At 47.5% G+C, this 17,483-nt stretch overlaps 1 protein-coding gene across 1 annotated transcript in view; it reads left to right on the top strand.

Moving 5' to 3' along the window:
• Positions 1 to 17,483, top strand: part of PHF8 (PHD finger protein 8) — a 102,479-nt gene that overhangs the window by 69,137 nt on the left and 15,859 nt on the right. Inside the window, exons 17-20 of the mRNA XM_086940171.1 lie at positions 13,476 to 13,804; positions 13,991 to 14,086; positions 14,358 to 14,467; positions 14,794 to 15,130. Coding sequence (XP_086796297.1) covers positions 13,476 to 13,804; positions 13,991 to 14,086; positions 14,358 to 14,467; positions 14,794 to 15,130 — 872 coding nt within the window. The remainder of the gene's footprint in view (positions 1 to 13,475; positions 13,805 to 13,990; positions 14,087 to 14,357; positions 14,468 to 14,793; positions 15,131 to 17,483) is intronic.

Below are 17,483 nucleotides of genomic sequence, written 5' to 3' on the forward strand. Positions count from 1 at the left end.
CCTGCAAGTACGGTGAAGTTCTTGGGAGCGATACTCAATACTCAGGAGTGCAAAGCCTTCCCATCGGAAGAGAGACAGATGAAACTCATATCGTCAGCCACCCGTTGCCAAAAGAGAAGTTGGATGACAGTCAGGATGTACAAATCTCTTCTAGGGTCGATTTCATCCTGTATTCAATTGATTCCGCATTGCAGACTGCGAATGCGCCCCCTGCAGGAGGAGCTGGACCTTCAGTGGAGACAAGTGGAAGGTTCGTTCGACGACAGGGTGGCGATAACCCAGCGGATGAAACGGTCGGTTTCATGGTGGATGAAAAGATCTCACCTCACTGTGGGACTCAGTTTCAAGGCTGCAAGGGCTCCTCAGGTCATTACCACGGACGCTTCTCTTCAAGGTTGGGGAGCGGTCATGCAAGACCTCCAGGTCAGTGGTCACTGGACTCAGGAAGAACGTCATCTACATATCAACGTTCTGGAGTTAAGAGCTATTCGACTGGCAATGTTGGCTTTCCTCCCAAGGATTACAGATTCAGCAATCCTGGTGCGGACGGACAACACCACCGCAATGCATTACGTCAACAAGCAGGGAGGCACAAGATCGCCACTGCTTTCACAGGAAGCCCAAATACTGTGGGAATGGGCGATAGCGCAGAACATCACACTCGTAGCAGAACACCTTCCAGGAGTATGCAACACGAAGGCGGATACGCTAAGCCGCCTGAGAGCAGTCTCGCACGAGTGGGAATTGGAGGACGCAGTGATCAAGGACATCTTCTCCCGTTGGGGGACCCCAGCGATCGACCTGTTTGCAACACCGGGGAACAAGAAATGCCGGTGTTACGCAAGCAGGGAACACCATCGAGGGTCACTGGGGAATGCCCTTTCGATGTCCTGGTCAGGCGCGTTTGTTTACGCCTTTCCGCCATTTCCCCTAATTCCTCGAGTCCTCAAGAAACTCAAGATGGACAGGTGCAGGATGATACTAATAGCGCCTGCCTGGGCTCGCCAGTTTTGGTACACGGAGTTGCTTCTCCTATCAGAGACACCACCCATTCATCTGCAACCCAAACTGACACTTCTGTCTATGTACAACGGCCAAGTTCTTCACCCGAACCCGAGCTCGCTTCAGTTGGCGGCTTGGCTCCTGAATACAGAGAGTTTAAGGATTTAAACATCCCGGAAGAATGCAGGACCATCTTGGCACAGGCACGAGCCCCTAGCACTAATAAGACATATAGAGCGAAATGGAAGAGGTTCCATTTGTGGTGTCAGAGGGAAAAAGTACATCCTTTCTCGTCAGCTCCGCATCAACTCTTACCATATATTCTTTCATTGGCACAAGCAGGTCTGGCTCATGCTTCTATCAAGGTCCACTTGGCAGCTATTTCCAGGTATAGGAGAACGAGATCGGGTCCCTCTCTATTATCAGCGAGAGTAATCAAACAATTCCTGAAAGGACTGTTTAGAGTTTTCCCGCCAGTTAGGCCCCCACCTCCGGTGTGGCACTTGAATGTGGTCCTGGCTCAGCTAATGAGACCGCCATTTGAGCCAGTGCATAAAGCGGACCTGAAGTTCCTATCATGGAAAGTGGCGCTTCTTTTGGCACTCACCTCTGCAAGGAGAGTAGGAGAGCTTCAGGCTTTAACCATCAAAGAACCCTTCTTACAGTTCAAGAATGATACAGTTATCCTGCGGATGAACCCCAAGTTCATTCCGAAGGTACCGACAGACTTTCATCTTAACGAGCCAGTGGTTTTGAAATCTTTTTTTCCTCGGCCTTCAACCCAGGCTGAGAGGACACTTCATTCTCTGGACGTTCAGAGATGTTTGAAATTTTATCTACAACGCACAGCTGGATTTCGAAAAACACCCCAACTGTTTGTGGCTTTCGGAGCCCCAAGGAAAGGATTTCCTTTGTCAAAACAAGGGATATCTAGATGGATAACTAGTGCGATCCGGTTCTGCCACCAGGCGGCAGGCAAACCTTTACAAGGACAGGTGAAGGCACATTCCACAAGGTCGGTCTCAGCATCAGCGGCACTGTTTGCTGGAGTATCCATAAAGGACATTTGCAGAGCAGCCACCTGGAGCAGTACGCACTCCTTCACGAGACATTACTGCCTGGAGGCGGCTGCAAAGGAGGATTCGGCTGTAGGACAGGCAGTCCTGAGAAATCTCTTCCAATAAGAGGTGAGCTTTCCTCTCTTCCCTCCTCCTGTTTTTTCAAACATTTCGTTTATTATGCTTTGTTACTGCTTTATAGTTGTTATAATCTGTGAGGTCATTGGCTGATAATGATTCTATACTGTGCACGAAATGTTTGAGGTATGCTAACTGCTATCTACTCTGATACAAGCAATGGGAATCTATGAAAGTTCCAATACTGGAGTAAGAAACAAGTTACTTACCTGTAACTTTAGTTCTCCAGTATTGGTAACTTTCATAGATTCCCATGCGCCCACCCGCCTCCCCTGGGAAAGCTCACTTTAGGGCTAGGTGATTATGTGGCAAAGCAACGGCTACGAAAATCTGAGGCTCTGAGCTTTCTCAGGAAGGTTCTACAGGGTGAGGCTGATCTGATTGGTTGCTAAGGGGACTTTGGGTCTTTTTACATAATGACAGCAATAGGCTGCAAAAGATAATGAGGCCTAGGCCTAATTTTTTACCTTTTTTACACCTATTAGGGTGTATTTACCTAGGTATATATATATATATATATATTATTACCGAGGCTCCCATTCCGACGACGGGGAATGATACAAGCAATGGGAATCTATGAAAGTTACCAATACTGGAGAACTAAAGTTACAGGTAAGTAACTTGTTTCTTCTTTTCTTTGAAGTATCTTTTGGGCTGAGGTAGCAAGGTTCAAGGGTGCCCTAGATACCAGATTTAGGGGTGTTACCGGTAGGTAAAAGGTTGGAACTAATGGGTCCCTTCTCTGGGGTGCGTACACCCTCTATTAAGCCATCCTCCAGTGGAAGGATGGCTTTCCCTGGTTTGCTGGGTCCCCTCATCTGCAAGATGGCCAAGACTGAGAGTTGTGCTTTACCTTGCCTCCCCCACCTGAGGGGTCCAGTTGGCAGAAGTGTTATGTCCTTTTTCAGGGGGCATCTCTAAGATGCCCTCTGTGTGCATTTTTCATTAAATCCCACACTGGTATCTGGTTTAATGTACTGAGAAGTCTGATACCAAACTTCAGTTTTCAGTGCAGCCATTATGGTGCCGTGGAGCTCGTAATGACAAGCTCCAAGCACCATAGACTCTTAATGGCAGCACTGCACTTAAAAGGTTTAAGAATGGACTTAGACACTGTAGGAGTACAGGGCTCATGCGCCTGTACCCTCACCACTGGTATAGGGCACCCAGCTAGAGGGGTGACTGGTCTATGCCTGGGCAGTGGGTTGTAGGCATGACACTCCGGGATGTGTGCCACGTCAACTCTTATCTTTGTTCTGCACCAACACACGCAGCCTGCAAAGGCAGTGTGCGAGTGTAAAGGTACAAGGCCTCTAAGGGTGGCACAATAAGTGCTGCAGCCCTTAGAGACCTTCTCTGGCCACAGTCCCCATGGTACCTATGGTACCATTTACAAGGGGCTTAACTGTGGCCAGAGAGTGCCAATTGGGTTTGTTTTTCAGTGCAGTTTTAGGGCAAGAACCTGTTTGGCAGGAACCCATGGCACACGCAGTTTGACAACAAGCATTTACAATGCAACGGTTTCGCCTTTACAAAAGTTAGAGCTATTGGCATTGTAAATGACAATATTTTTATTTATGTGTTGGTTTTGAAAACAGATAAATAAATGGCATTGTTATTTACAATACCAATAGCATAATCTCTCACAAATGCTAAACACACACACCCACAGAGAGCCCCCCCCACAGAGCCCCACCCACACACACAGAGCCTCCCACACACACCCACACAGCCCGGGCGCGAAGCTTGACAAACTGGAAGCCCACGGCATGGGGGTCTCTCCTGAGCCCACTCCCCAGAGTGACCCACTCTTTGGGGGAATTGTCACTTCCCCTGATCCCATTAACACTGTTGGACTACTCCAAGCACCCTGGCACCTTATTACCTTACGATTGGAGGGCTGGCAGGAGTGAGTGATTGTGTGTGTGTGAGTGAGTGAGAGAGTGAGTGTGAGTGAGTGTGTGTGTGTGTGTGTGTGTGTGTGTGTGTGTGTGTGTGTGTGTGTGTGAGTGAGTGTGTGTGAGTATGCGAGCGAGTGAATGAGTGAGTGAGAGTGTGAGTGAGTGAGTACTTTGCACCATAGCACAACTCTAAATGAAATCACTAAAATAATGCGTTTTCTGCTTTTACACCCCGCCATTCCCTTAAACAACACCCTGCAGCTTTATAGATAGGCTGGTGCAGCATAGTTTTCGAAGCCTTACTAGCGATAGAAGGCACTATCAGATAATCATAACACACTGCAGCTACCTACAGCTCCTCCAGCCTGAACGGAGTGATCTCTCCCGTATGTTTTACATAGTTCTTCATACAGCCTGCCAGATTTCTAAGCACTGTCGGCTTTTGTCAATAAGAAAAGAGGGGAAAGGAGTGATTTGCCCAGGATCACCGCATTAAAGTACTTAGTCACACATGCAGAGCTCTCTGACATCTTTGTTGATCACAGTGCTCTCCGAAAAGGAGCCTCGCACCCAGCGCTTAATTTGCATATTACCGCGCTGCCAGTAAAGCACTGCCATGCTTCTCCCAACCGCATTTAATCCAGCCTTCCAAAGCAGGATAACCTTAGGACTTTCTCACCTTAATTACCCTTCTCCCCACTGGATAGACAAATGCCCTAATTTCAACTAACTGAGCGGTGAATCTGCCCTAGGGTAATTCCATTACTATATGTTGCACTTATCTCCAGGAAAAATTCACTTCACTATTCCGAATGCAGAAATGGAGGTACCACATCCTAATTCCCACTATTTTCCTCGTTCTGAAATGCCACCCTTTGTAAGCTCCCTCTTACATAGACACAAACACACACACACTCTTTAAGGTAGTACCTGGAGGAAAATGTGTTAGCAATTGCCATACAAAGTTTAATGTGGTTCAGATGTAAACACAGTCAGCACCAGAGTCTCCAATTACCTTCGTTAGTCGGAATGGAGCCCTGAGCGCCTCCGCTGTAGACTGATAAAAAATATTCTAAGGTAAAAGCAATGGGAGAAAATAACATTATCGCATAGCGGGAGATTTTAGGAAATATTGTGAAGTTTTGAATTTTAAAGTAAGCAAAACGTTATCTTCTTTTCCGACAGATTTCACAAGAAAAGTCCTCCGATTAATGGGTGAAGGACTTCAGGCAGGGAATATCCCCAGGACCCCGCGCAATTTGGGACCAAACCTGAATCTGAAGTGACACAAATACCATTTCTTCCCGATCTGAATTTAACAAGACACAGAATGATCCCTAAGACCAAAAAAATAAACTTATTTTTCCATTTTATGTAACCTTACATCCATCTCCACTTCCAACGTAACTTTCCAGGCTCTGTCCTATTTCTTCTAGGTCAATGGTTCCTTCCTTCCCTTATAAGTTAGTTTTCTTGTCATCAACCAGGCATTTTTATCTCATTGGCCGTTTCTCATCAATTGCCATCGCTTTTCCAGCAACAGCCATGTCACTTCAAACTTCTCTTTTTTATGTGGGGACCCTTACCTAAATTCAAATTAAGTTTGCAGTGTTGCACCACATAAAAGAATGTAAGAGCACCTACAAACAGAATAAACAGGAGAAGCCACCTGAAAACTGTGATGATCATATAGTGCCAGTAAGTCAAGGAATCGAGTGAAAAGAGTTATACTAGCCAAAGAATATGGGAGAATCTTTAAAAACTGTTTTACGATCGACAAGTATGGAAAAAAGAGGCAACATGTTAATTTGTAGTACATGCTCTTCTGATAAAACTGTAAAACAAAATAAAATATATTTATTTTTGAAACTGCATATGCTTTAAAACTAAAGGGAGTACTGATATGTCTATAATGTAGAATACATAATAACCCTTTACAAAGCAGATGTGTTTTGGTGAATAAGTAAAATGATACAGTGATTAGCTATTGCAAGTATTTGGAAGAGATGCGTCTGTCGAACATAAACTCAGCAGTCCTAGATTTATCTGTCTTCATCATGGTCTCTGCAATTCCCGATAAGACAAGCTCCAACCCCTTGTTCTACCTCATGCTCTTGCCCTGATCAGTCTCCGAGTGGCACCTTTACCTCTCTTTCATTGCATGCCATGCTAGTATTTCCTTCCTTGTAAGCCACTGTCCATTTACATGTATCATTTAGGTACCAAGAGACCATTCTATTTGTGGTGTACACTTTTTTATGCAATGTTATTATATTGGTTACTATCCATCCTAACTCCGCTGATCCTTCCATGGCCTGACAATTACTGAGCCACTCTTCTTATCTAGGTTCTCCTCCGTGGTCCCTACCTGTCATTTTTATTGTCCGTCACTTTACCATTCTTTTCTCAGTGTCTGACCGACCTGACTCTCCTGATCAGTGTCTTGCATGCCCCTTCGTAAGTGTTATGTCCCATCATCTGCCCATCTCACGTAACATGGTTCCTCATTTACCCTCGGCCTTGTTTACTTTCCTCACCATTCACAGCCCACGCGACACGTTGCCCCTCTCTCGTCATTTGTCCCGTCACTATTCAGACGCCACCCTTGTAGGTCACTCTCCTCCACAAATCGGCGCTCTAGTCTCTTCCTATCATCACTGTTGCCTTACTCCTCCCTCTGTGGTCCAAGTCACGGTCCTTATCAGTTCTCTCGTGTCACTGCCTCTTTCCCAGATACCTGCCTTCCCGTTTGTCAGACACTCCTCTTGCACCCATATTGCTCTCTGCCTTTTCCAAGTAACACTCTCGCACTCCTCCCCATCATCCTCTCTCACACTGTTCTCTTCATACTTCATATTCACTGTCGTATCACTCTCCTCATAAGCTTCCTCGCCCCCCTCTATAGCTGTACACACACCCTGACACCAGCTCCCCCATCGTCCCACCTGGTCCATGCATGCCTATGTCCTGAACACCCCTCACTTCTGCCTCAGCTTTCCTCCCCACTACCTGTCCTCTCCCAGCCACTCCGACCAGCCCCTCTCCTCTTACAGCCGTTCCCATACCTTCTTCCTCTACTCCAGAGGAGAACCATTGGCCTTCCACATACATACCCTGTACCTTTGCACATTCCAAGCTCTAAGTACTCTAAGTAACTGCCCTAACCGACCAAAATCTTCCCAAGGCGGGTTGTCGTCCATTCTTTACCTGCTGTAACGCGCTCCGGGCCCGTTCTCCTGGCCGTGCCTCCCTGCTCTCAGCGCCGCTCCCTCCCGGGCCGTCTCCGCTCCTCCTCCATCCCCGCAACTCCCACTGTAGCCTCCCGCACCCCGTACCGAAAACAACATTCGGTGACGTCACTCGCCATCACGTGACTGACCCAGCGTGCCAAAAATAGAATGCCCCCGCCTTCTCTGAAAATGGGGCGTGGCCATTGGCGAGAAACTCGGGGGGGGGGGGGCCTGGAAGAGAGGGAGAGAGCACGCACAAGCCATTTGGAAAAGTGAAGGAACAAGCATTTACAAGGGGCCGGAGACACAGACCGCGGGAGGGGGGGGCGGGAACGGGCACACCGAGAGGGGGGGCGGGAACGGACAGCGGGAGAGGGGGGCGGGAAAGGGCACGCCGACAGCGGGAGAGGGGGGGTGGGAACGGACACACGGGGAGAGGGGGGCGGGAAAGGGTATTCAAAAGGCAGAGCACTCACCTGGACTTCTTGGAGCAACGAGAAGTCGACAGGCCCCGGCGCCATCTTCGGCGCAATGACAAAAACATGACTTGAGGAAACCAAAAAAATAACCCCGCCCACCGCCGCATGACTACACAGAGGGAACGCCCATGGAAAAAATCTCGGGAACGCCCCCGAATCTGGTCCGTGAATGACGGACAGATCTCTGTTCCAATGGCTAGCCTCCATTTATGGAGCTAGCCAATGGAACAGAGGGGCGTATTCAAGTCCCCCTTACTGAAAACTAGAGATTTCTCCTGGGGGCGGAGCTAAAGCTCCGTGCCCAAGGCGAAACCTAAAAAGTGGGGGCAACCTTGCACAAAGAGGGCACTTTCTTACAATGCTTCACTGAATCCAGGAGTGTTTAGTATCAAACAAGTCCTCTTAATTAACCCACACTGATGCCAGTGTTGGATTTATTAGAACATGTACTCAAAGGGCACCTTAGAGGTGCCCCCTAAAAATCACCCTGGTGTGCTCTCTCACTGGCTTTAGGTTGCCTACCACCAAACATGTTTCTGGACCGCTGGGTGGAGAGCCCTGCTTTCCGAGGCCACAAACCAAGCCCATCCTGGGCGGAAGTGTTACACCTCCTCCCCCAGGATGGGCCCAGTGCACTAGAGGGAAGCTTCCAAGGCCTGCCACCTTCGTATTGGAACCCCAGCCTCTGCTGCTAGGGCAATGTGTAAAGCAATTGTGCAACACACTCACACAGCAGCGGCACACTAGGCACGCAACAAAAGGAACTCCCCACAATGTTATTTAAAATAATAGCCTTTGTATTATCCATAAAAACACATTAGAAAACAATCATTCATATATATAAACGGAAAACATTGATCAAAAAACCCAAAAAGGTTTTTTGATCCATGTTTTCCGTTTATTGACATGCTGGAACCGAAATGAATGAATAAATAGAAACATGAGCACACGCGCTTTCCTCGTTGGAATTTTGTGAAGGGCTGGAGTGGTAGTGCATTCGCACAGCGGCCGCTGTGCGTAGTGAGAAGTGTGTGTATATATATATATATATATATATATATATATATATATATATATATTTATTTACTTCCACTTCCAAATAAACGTTTAAACCTGCTACTCACTTGAGTTTGGATCGTTTGTGAGCTTTACATTTGGCTGTCTGCCACGGCGCTTTGAGGTCTGCACCCTGCTGCTGCCTGTCATTCACTGACAGGTTGGGATTCCTTTTCTCTTTTCATATATATATATATATATATATATATATATATATATATATATATATATATATATATATATATATATATATATATATATATATATATATATATATATATATATATATATATATATATATATATATATATATATATATATATATATAGTGTGTGCATACTTAGTGTGGGCTTTTGGTGCCAACCCCTTCCTAACTGCACCAGTCTCGACACTCGTAAAGAAACCAGCTCATCCTGCAGCCGAGCCCCTACCTAGAACCCCGGTAGGCTGCCAGACCTTCACAAATTACCAGCAATCTTCCTTAGAGTAGAGAAGCCATTCCCCTGCAGTCTGCAGGCACCAAAAAGCAAAATCCGGTTTACCATATGGCCGCTCTCCGGTCATACTAAGGCAGCAGTCGCCAAGGACGAGGTCTCCGTGCTCCAGAAGTTCAGCACCTGGTTGGCAGGACCCCTGTGCACTAAACCACATCAAAACCAGGCCAAACATTGGGTGGCTAACAATGGTAAACAAGCATTGGAAATGCAATAGGGCTCGCATTAGGAAAGTTTGAGCTATTGGTCTTCTAAATGAAATTTTTATTATTTGTGTTATTTTTTAAAATAGCTAAATTAATAGCTTTGTCATTTACAATGCCAATAGTTTTAACTTTCGCAAATGTGACACCTATAGCATTTGTAATGCAACATGTTTTATATTTACGGGACTTAGATGTATTGATATGACAAATAACAATTGCTTTTAATTTTTTTAAATAATTAATACTTAAATAATTTATTTAATTTGTAATGGCAATAGCTTAAACTTTTGTAAATAACTTTTGGGAAGATTATTTTAAGTGTTTTTTATTGTGACGAAAATCCAAGAACAGAAGTGAAATATTAACATCTTTTTATGATTTGTAATAGAGCTTGAAAGCTTGAAAACAGCTTGAAACATTGAAAGAACATATTTGAACCAGTGATGCTGTGGTTGCACTGAGTGATGCTGTGGTTGCGCTGAGTGATGCTGTGGTTGCGCTGAGTGATGCTGTGGTTGCGCTGAGTGATGCTGTGGTTGCGCTGAGTGATGCTGTGGTTGCGCTGAGTGATGCTGTGGTTGCGCTGAGTGATGCTGTGGTTGCGCTGAGTGATGCTGTGGTTGCGCTGAGTGATGCTGTGGTTGCGCTGAGTGATGCTGTGGTTGCGCTGAGTGATGCTGTGGTTGCGCTGAGTGATGCTGTGGTTGCGCTGAGTGATGCTGTGGTTGCGCTGAGTGATGCTGTGGTTGCGCTGAGTGATGCTGTGGTTGCGCTGAGTGATGCTGTGGTTGCGCTGAGTGATGCTGTGGTTGCGCTGAGTGGGAGATGGGGAGAGGGAAAAAAAGGAGAGCAGGGAGAGGGTAAAGAGATGAGAGAGGAGAGAGAGGGGGGAGGAGAGACGGAGAGGGAAAGGGAGAGAGGGAAGTGAGGGAAAGGGAGAGGAAAGTGAGGGAAAGGGAGAGAGGGAAGTGAGGGAAAGGGAGAGAGGGAAGTGAGGGAAAGGGAAAGAGGGAAGTGAGGGAAAGGGAAAGAGGGAAGTGAGGGAAAGGGAGAGAGGGAAGTGAGGGAAAGGGAGAGAGGGAAAAGGAGAGAGGGAGGGAAAGAAGAGAGGAGGAGGACGAGAGCGAAGGAGAGAGGAGAGCAGGCAGAGGGGTAGATGGGGAGAGGGAGAAAAAGGAGAGCAGGGAGAGGGAGAGGGTAAAGAGATGGAGAGAGGAGGAGAGAGGGGTAGAGAGGTGAGGGAGACAGACTGGGAGAGAGGAGAGGGAAAGGGAGTGAGGGAGAGGGAAGTAAGGGAGAGAGGGAAAAGGAGAGAGGGTAGAGGGAGAGAGGGAGGGGAAGAAGAGAGGGGGAGGACGAGAGCGAAGGACGGAGGGGGGAGAGGGGAGAGAGAGGAGAGCAGGCAGAGGGGGAGATGGGGAGAGGGAGAAAAAGGAGGGGAGAGGGGGGGAGAGGAGAGAGAGAGGGGGGAGAGGAGCGAGAGAGGGGGAGAGAGGAGAGAGACGGAGAGGGAAAGGGAGAGAGGGAAGTGAGGGAAAGGGAGAGAGGGAAAAGGAGAGAGGGTAGGGTGAGAGAGGGAGGGGAAGAAGAGAGGGGGAGTACGAGAGCGAAGGACGGAGGGGAGAGAGGAGAGCAGGCAGAGGGGGAGATGGGGAGAGGGAGACAAAGAAGCGAGTTCCTCTTGCAAACTAGCTTGAAAAGCCAGAGCTCGGGGTATGGTGGGTTGAGTCTGCACGGGCACACCATGCCGAGCAGCTGCAGCCCTGGCAGGGCTCAGAGGCAGCGTCTTCTGCCCTAGAGAGACGGCCGGGTGAAGTAAGAAATAGAACAAGACGGACATGTGGACTGTCAGAACTCCCGTCAGCCTTTGATGTAAAACACATTAAGAGGCATTCGCTGTCCTCATCTGCTTGGAGCTCTGGAATAAGACAAGAGGGTGGGTGCGAGCAGTTCACGGTCTGCTGCGAACATTGCCAAGCACAGGCACTATGAAAGGAAAACAAGGAATGCGAATGCGCGTGTGAAAATGCGCTGAAACTAAAAAAATAAATGTTACTAAATTCGACTAAATCAAGACTCTTGGGGGCGAACTGGCGAAGCCCTTGTGAGTAGACTTGGACATTTCAAACTCTCTATTCATGTTAACGTTTGGATATTTTCGATTGTAGCATAAAAGGAGACACGGCCTTGCGGCCGTGAAACAAAGTACGGCCGGCGCTGGGAGGAGAAATGCAGAGCGCACGCTGAGAAGCTTGTGGGAGGGAGGCTGGGCTGCCTTTGATGTGGTAATGCGAGGCAGGCAGGCAGGCGGCTGGTGGCATTGTGCACGCGCTTTTTAGGGCTTGCGCTTGCGCAATGACCTAAAAAGCACATGCACTGCATGGAATCGCCAGTGGTTAAACTCTGGATAAGCCACTATAGAGCTTCGCCAGCTATGCGCAAGCGCATCAGCAGGCGAGCCCTAAAAGGTGCTTTCTCACTCCAACTTTTATCTAGACAGGTGTGTAGTCTGAGCTTTATAAACTAAAGCATCTGCGCCGCTCACTTTCATTTACCCAAAGGGCCTCAGAGTTCTTGTAGGGCAAGGAGGAGAAAAGTCCAGGGATTCATGATGCTTTCTCTGGTTGCTGGTTGCTCTTCGATCCGTATGGATGATGTATAAAGAAGAAAAAAGCTTTGAAACTGACTTTTTAATACTATTTTGCTCATTTGACAAACTCGGAACCAAAACACTGAACCCATCCTTGAATAGCTGTGCTTGGGAAAATGTTTATCGCATTTGGTGTTTAAAACCCACTCTGCAGAGGATGCCAGTTTGTACAGCTTGTAATTGGGACTTAAGATGGGTGTGGTGGGTGGGTCCTCGGTGCGGGTGGTGGGGTCGGGGCCTCAGTGTGGGTGGTCGGGTAGGGCCTCAGTGTGGGTGGTGGGTCCTAATATACCACCTTTGTTTCTTGTACAGCACACATTTCCAGTACAGCCATTGTATTGTACATTCTTCATATATGCTGGAAATGGAGCACTATGGGAATGAGTGAGTGTAATGTTACAGTATTTTACAGTTTGTGCTATGGCAATTCGACTACTAAATGTTGGACCCAGCTTGTTTCCTTGTTTCCCTGTTGGTCTGGTTATATTTTGGAAAAATAAGACTAGCCAAGACAGCACAGGATTGTGGCTAATGCATGCATCTACTCTGTCTAGATGTTGCACAACAATGGCCCAGACTGTTTAAACAACTGAGAATCGGCGAGCTGCAGCAGTCCCTAACAGCGCCTTTTCAATCATCCCTCTAGTCTGCGTAAATTATTTAAAAAGTTACTCTTGAGAGAAATACCGGTTGGACCTCTTTCTTTCTGTGGCATTTAAAAAATGAGGCTGCTCGACTCTTGTGGATGCAGTCAGCCCCGTTACCGGTGTGTCCACCAGCCCCTGCTCATCTTATGACCGATCCAACAAACCCACATAGTCCTAATCAGCAATATCGTGCCTACAAATGATCAGTCTTGTGATGGGTGTTAACCCTGGTTCTAAATTTCACAACGCATATTTGGCCACAACCAGAATAATAACTAACAGACAGAAGGCTAATATACCACGTGTCCTCTGTAATGTAACATTCTCCTGAGATACTGTGGAGGGCATGCTGCTTGTTCCTCCTTTTGACGACCTTCACACATTATACAAATGGATGATGAAACTGACTTTGAATTGGGTGTTTTCAGCCTGTTCTATGGTTCACGAGCAAGCATACATTTGCTAGTACTGGGCTTTATGTTTTTGGTACCTGATGTGCAAGACTGTCTTTGTGTCCCCCATGAGTACTTGGATTTTTTATGAATACCTACATTTTGTCAGGTGTTTGCTAAGCAATCTGCAGTTGACTACTCTTTTGTCTGTCGTCCCCCTAGTGAAGCTCCTGCCTCCCCCAGCACACAAGAAGCCATTCAGGGGATGCTGTGCATGGCCAACCTCCAGTCCTCGTCGTCCTCTCCCGCAGCCTCTAGCCTCCAGGCCTGGTGGGCCGCCGGGCAAGAACGCAGCGGGATTGGAAATGCTGGTGGCAGTGGCCCCCTTGGCACACCAACGAAGAGTAAATCTGGCAGCAGGAAGGTAATAGAGAGGCCTGGAAAGAGGCCGGTGAAGCGGCCAGCCCACCACAGCATGGATAGCGATGAAGAGGAAGGCAGTATAGATGAGCATGAGACTCTCGGAACCTGTTTTAGAGATGCAGAATATGGTGAGTAGTGAGCCTCAGCGTTGCCTATCATGTCTGCCTCACTGTGTGTCTCTAATGCTATCTTTTGCAGAGCCCTCACTCTCCTCCCTCCTAAAGAATGTGCGCAGGATAGAGGTGCTTACGGATATCCTTTCTCTCACAGAAGGTGGACAACTCTTGTAATTGCTTGTTGTACATCCTTTGCAGTTTACCCCTCCCTGGAATCAGACGAGGACGACCCGGCCCTCCGATCGCGGCCAAAGAAAAAGAAGGCAACTGACGATGCTCCTTGGAACCCTAAAGGTAAGGGCTGCCCCCCGCCCCCCTCCCCCCCTTACCCATCTCTCAGAACCCTCTCACGGCGTGCCATTGCCCCTGAAGGCGTGCCATTGCCCCTGAAGGCGTGCCATTGCCCCTGAAGGAGTGCCATTGCCCTCGCCTCTGACGGCGTACCACTGCTTCAAACTTGCTAGTTGATGTGTGGCGCCTGCACGCTTCCGCCTCCTGTATCTAAAAGAGCCAGGTAGGCAGAGCCTATCATTGCTAACCTTTTGAACTTTCTTTTTGTTTCAAGCCCGTGTGACTCCAACGCTTCCGAAGCAGGAACGTCCAGTGCGGGAGGGGACCCGCGTGGCCTCGGTGGAGACTGGGTTAGCAGCTGCAGCTGCTAAGCTTACACAACAGGTACTTCTGTTGGGACACCACAAGGGAAATTGGTCTCATTTTAGGGGAAGGGGTAAAACACAACACCGTGTGATGCTGCCCCCTAAGCTCGGGTCCTAGTTTGTTCATGTATCGGTTCAGTTGCACCCAGCACACGTCGTCTTATGCTACTTTCTGAGCTTGTCAGTGGGAACTTGAAGAGGGCTCCTTTTAGAGGAATGGTGGTCCTTTGCTTTTGAATCCTGCCCTGATGGTTGATTGTGCTAGTGAAGGTAACACTTGCTGATCTGCTTATATTTGTCTCTTTCCTTGTGTAATGTGCCTGTTGTCTCTGCTTTTCATCACAGGAGCTGCTGAGATCGGAGCAGCGGAAACTTATCCAGAAGAAGCCAGCCATCATGGAAGCTGAACAGCTTCTGCAGGTGGAGGAAGAGGTTGAAACAGTGCTTGAGGAAGAGGATGAGGATGTGGAGGAAGAGGAGCAGACCACTCCTTTGCCAGCGGTGGTACCAGAGTCTCCACAGGAGGTGTTTGCTGGCAGTTTGGCTGATCACGAGTACACTGCTGGACCTAACATTTTTGGAATGGCACAAGTAAACCGAGGCACGACACCCATGGCTCCGGGTGTGTTTTTGACTCATCGGCGGCCATCGTCGTCCTCCCAGATCAGCCAGTCATCACTGGGTGAGTGTGGCAATTGCAGGCGAATCCCAAGCTGAGATGATCTCACCCTGTACTCCGTTATCAGTCACCAGTAATCATCACTGTGCAAGTTTAGTACTCCTCCTTATGCACCACTGCTAGATCACCGGTTACCCTTGAGCTTTACTAGTGAGATTCATTGCTCGCCCTAAGGCATGACATACCAGGCTTCAGTACTCCCTCTTAGGAAGGACTGCCTGGGTTCAATACTAACCCGTGGGTACAACTGCCCGGATTCAGTACTAACCCTTGGGTACAATTACCCATGTTCAGTACTGACCTTTGGGTACAACTGCCCAGATTCAGTATTGACCTTTAAGTACAACTGCCTGGTTTTAGTACTGACTTTTAGGTAGAGCTGCGCAGGTTCTATACTGACCCTGGATGAGATTGACCGGGTTCATTTCTGACCCTTGGGTTGGAACTTTTTTCGATGCAGCCCACTAGTGGTATTTTCTTGTTGTCTTGTTTTTGCTGTTTATAGCATCTGAGTGCAGGCTTGTAGGTGGTTCTGTCGCTGGTTTTGTGGTTGGCTCTCCATTTCCTTTCAGGCTTTTTACAGTGTTGTTGGGCCAGCTGGTACACAAGACAACCAAGATTCCAGTTTGTATGATCTACTATGCTTGTTGGGTTCGAGGAAGTCAGTGCAGTTCTTGATCCAGGTTGTCTTTGGGGCTAGGTTGATCCGTGCTAGGGGCGCTGAGCCAGTCTGCTTCTGAGATGTTGCCCCAGCTGCAGCTTGTACAGCTGAACCTGTATGGGTGTTGACTTAAGGCGTGTTAATTTCGAAGTGGAAGCTGGAATGGTCGGTCCATATGAGCAATGTGATGAAGATGGGGTCCAGTATGTATCTTGTGGTGCGAGTTCATTCTGGGATGGACTGGGTGGGTTCAATGTTGCTCATGCTTTGAAGGAGTGCTGTGGAATAATGGTCGTTCCAGGTGGAAGTCGAAGTCACTGATGAGAATGGAGGTAGCGGTGTCAATAGTGAGCGGAGCGACAAAGTTGATGATGAGGTTGGTAAAAGTGGCTTGTTGTCTGTAGGTGAGGGTTCCGTTCAGTGTGAAGTTTTCTGAGACTTGATGCTTCAAGTGCAGATGTTCCATGAATGATGTGGCGTTCTCTGTGCATGTTGTGAATTTGATAGATTCCTTTTAGGCGACAGCTAGTCCTCCTCCTGGCTTGTGAAGGTAGTCACATCACGCAATCTTGTAGCCCACTGGGATTGCCATGGTGATGTCTGGAGCCTATGAGGGGTTGATGTGCAAGAAAAAGAGAAACCGCTCGCTTCCAAAACAGTGCTCTTTTTAAAGAGTCAAATACTGAAATTAATAATACAAGAAGGTTTTTTATATCTAGAATTAATCGTATACTTGTTATTTATAAACTCAACACCGTAATCACTTTTTTTTAGAACATAGTAACTTATACATAATCATTGAGCAAAAGAGAACCATCTCACCCTCATGAACTAAATCTCATCACCCTCACCAACTTTATACATACCACTCACACTTAACACATCTTCCAACAATTTATTAAAACTATACTGTACCATGCTTCTTTGATCTAGAACAAACCTGAATCAAATGAAAATTAATTATAAAATGCAATGAATAATTTTGATATATTTTGGAAGGCTAGTAGCCAGAAAACCATTTACAGGTCACAGTCAGGCATATCTTCAAACAATTTAAAGTATTCATACTATTTATGGCATATGATTTTGTCGTCTTGATCATTAGTATTTCATTGCAATTTTAGAGAGGCAGAAACGCAGGTGCCGACCACGTTTCGGTGTACCATGGCCAGCCAACACCCACCTTCTTCAGGGCATAGGCTGGAAGTTCCAACCAAGATAAAGAGGGAAAAAAATACTGCCCACCTGTTCTTTAAAAATAGAAAGAGGTATTTGAATAACTAAACAACAAAAGGAAGTCCTCCATGCATGCATAGGCACCTCAGAAGTACAGGATTTTTTTTTTTATATAGCGCAAATCACCAACTGGTCTCTAAGCGCTTGCTTAGGGAACCCGTCCTGGTATTGTATGTATGTATTTGAGCTTATATAGCGCACAGCTACCCACAAAGGGTTTCCCGGCGCTTGCTTAGGGAACCCGTCCTGGTATTCCCCTGTGAGATAACCCCGGCAGGGTATCCACAAGGTGAAAGCCAGGCATCCCGCCGTGAGGGGCCGTTGTGGAGATTAAGCAAGCTATTGCCCAGAGTCGCAGAGTGTGAACCCATGAGTTGAGAAGGCACCGGAGCGAGAATTATCGAGTCCGTGGAATTTTTTGAGCCCAAGACCCGCCGAGGCGGGGAATTGAACCCTGGT

The sequence above is a fragment of the Lissotriton vulgaris genome, chromosome 10, assembly GCF_964263255.1.
Source record: "Lissotriton vulgaris chromosome 10, aLisVul1.2, whole genome shotgun sequence".
Lineage (NCBI taxonomy): Eukaryota > Metazoa > Chordata > Amphibia > Caudata > Salamandridae > Lissotriton > Lissotriton vulgaris.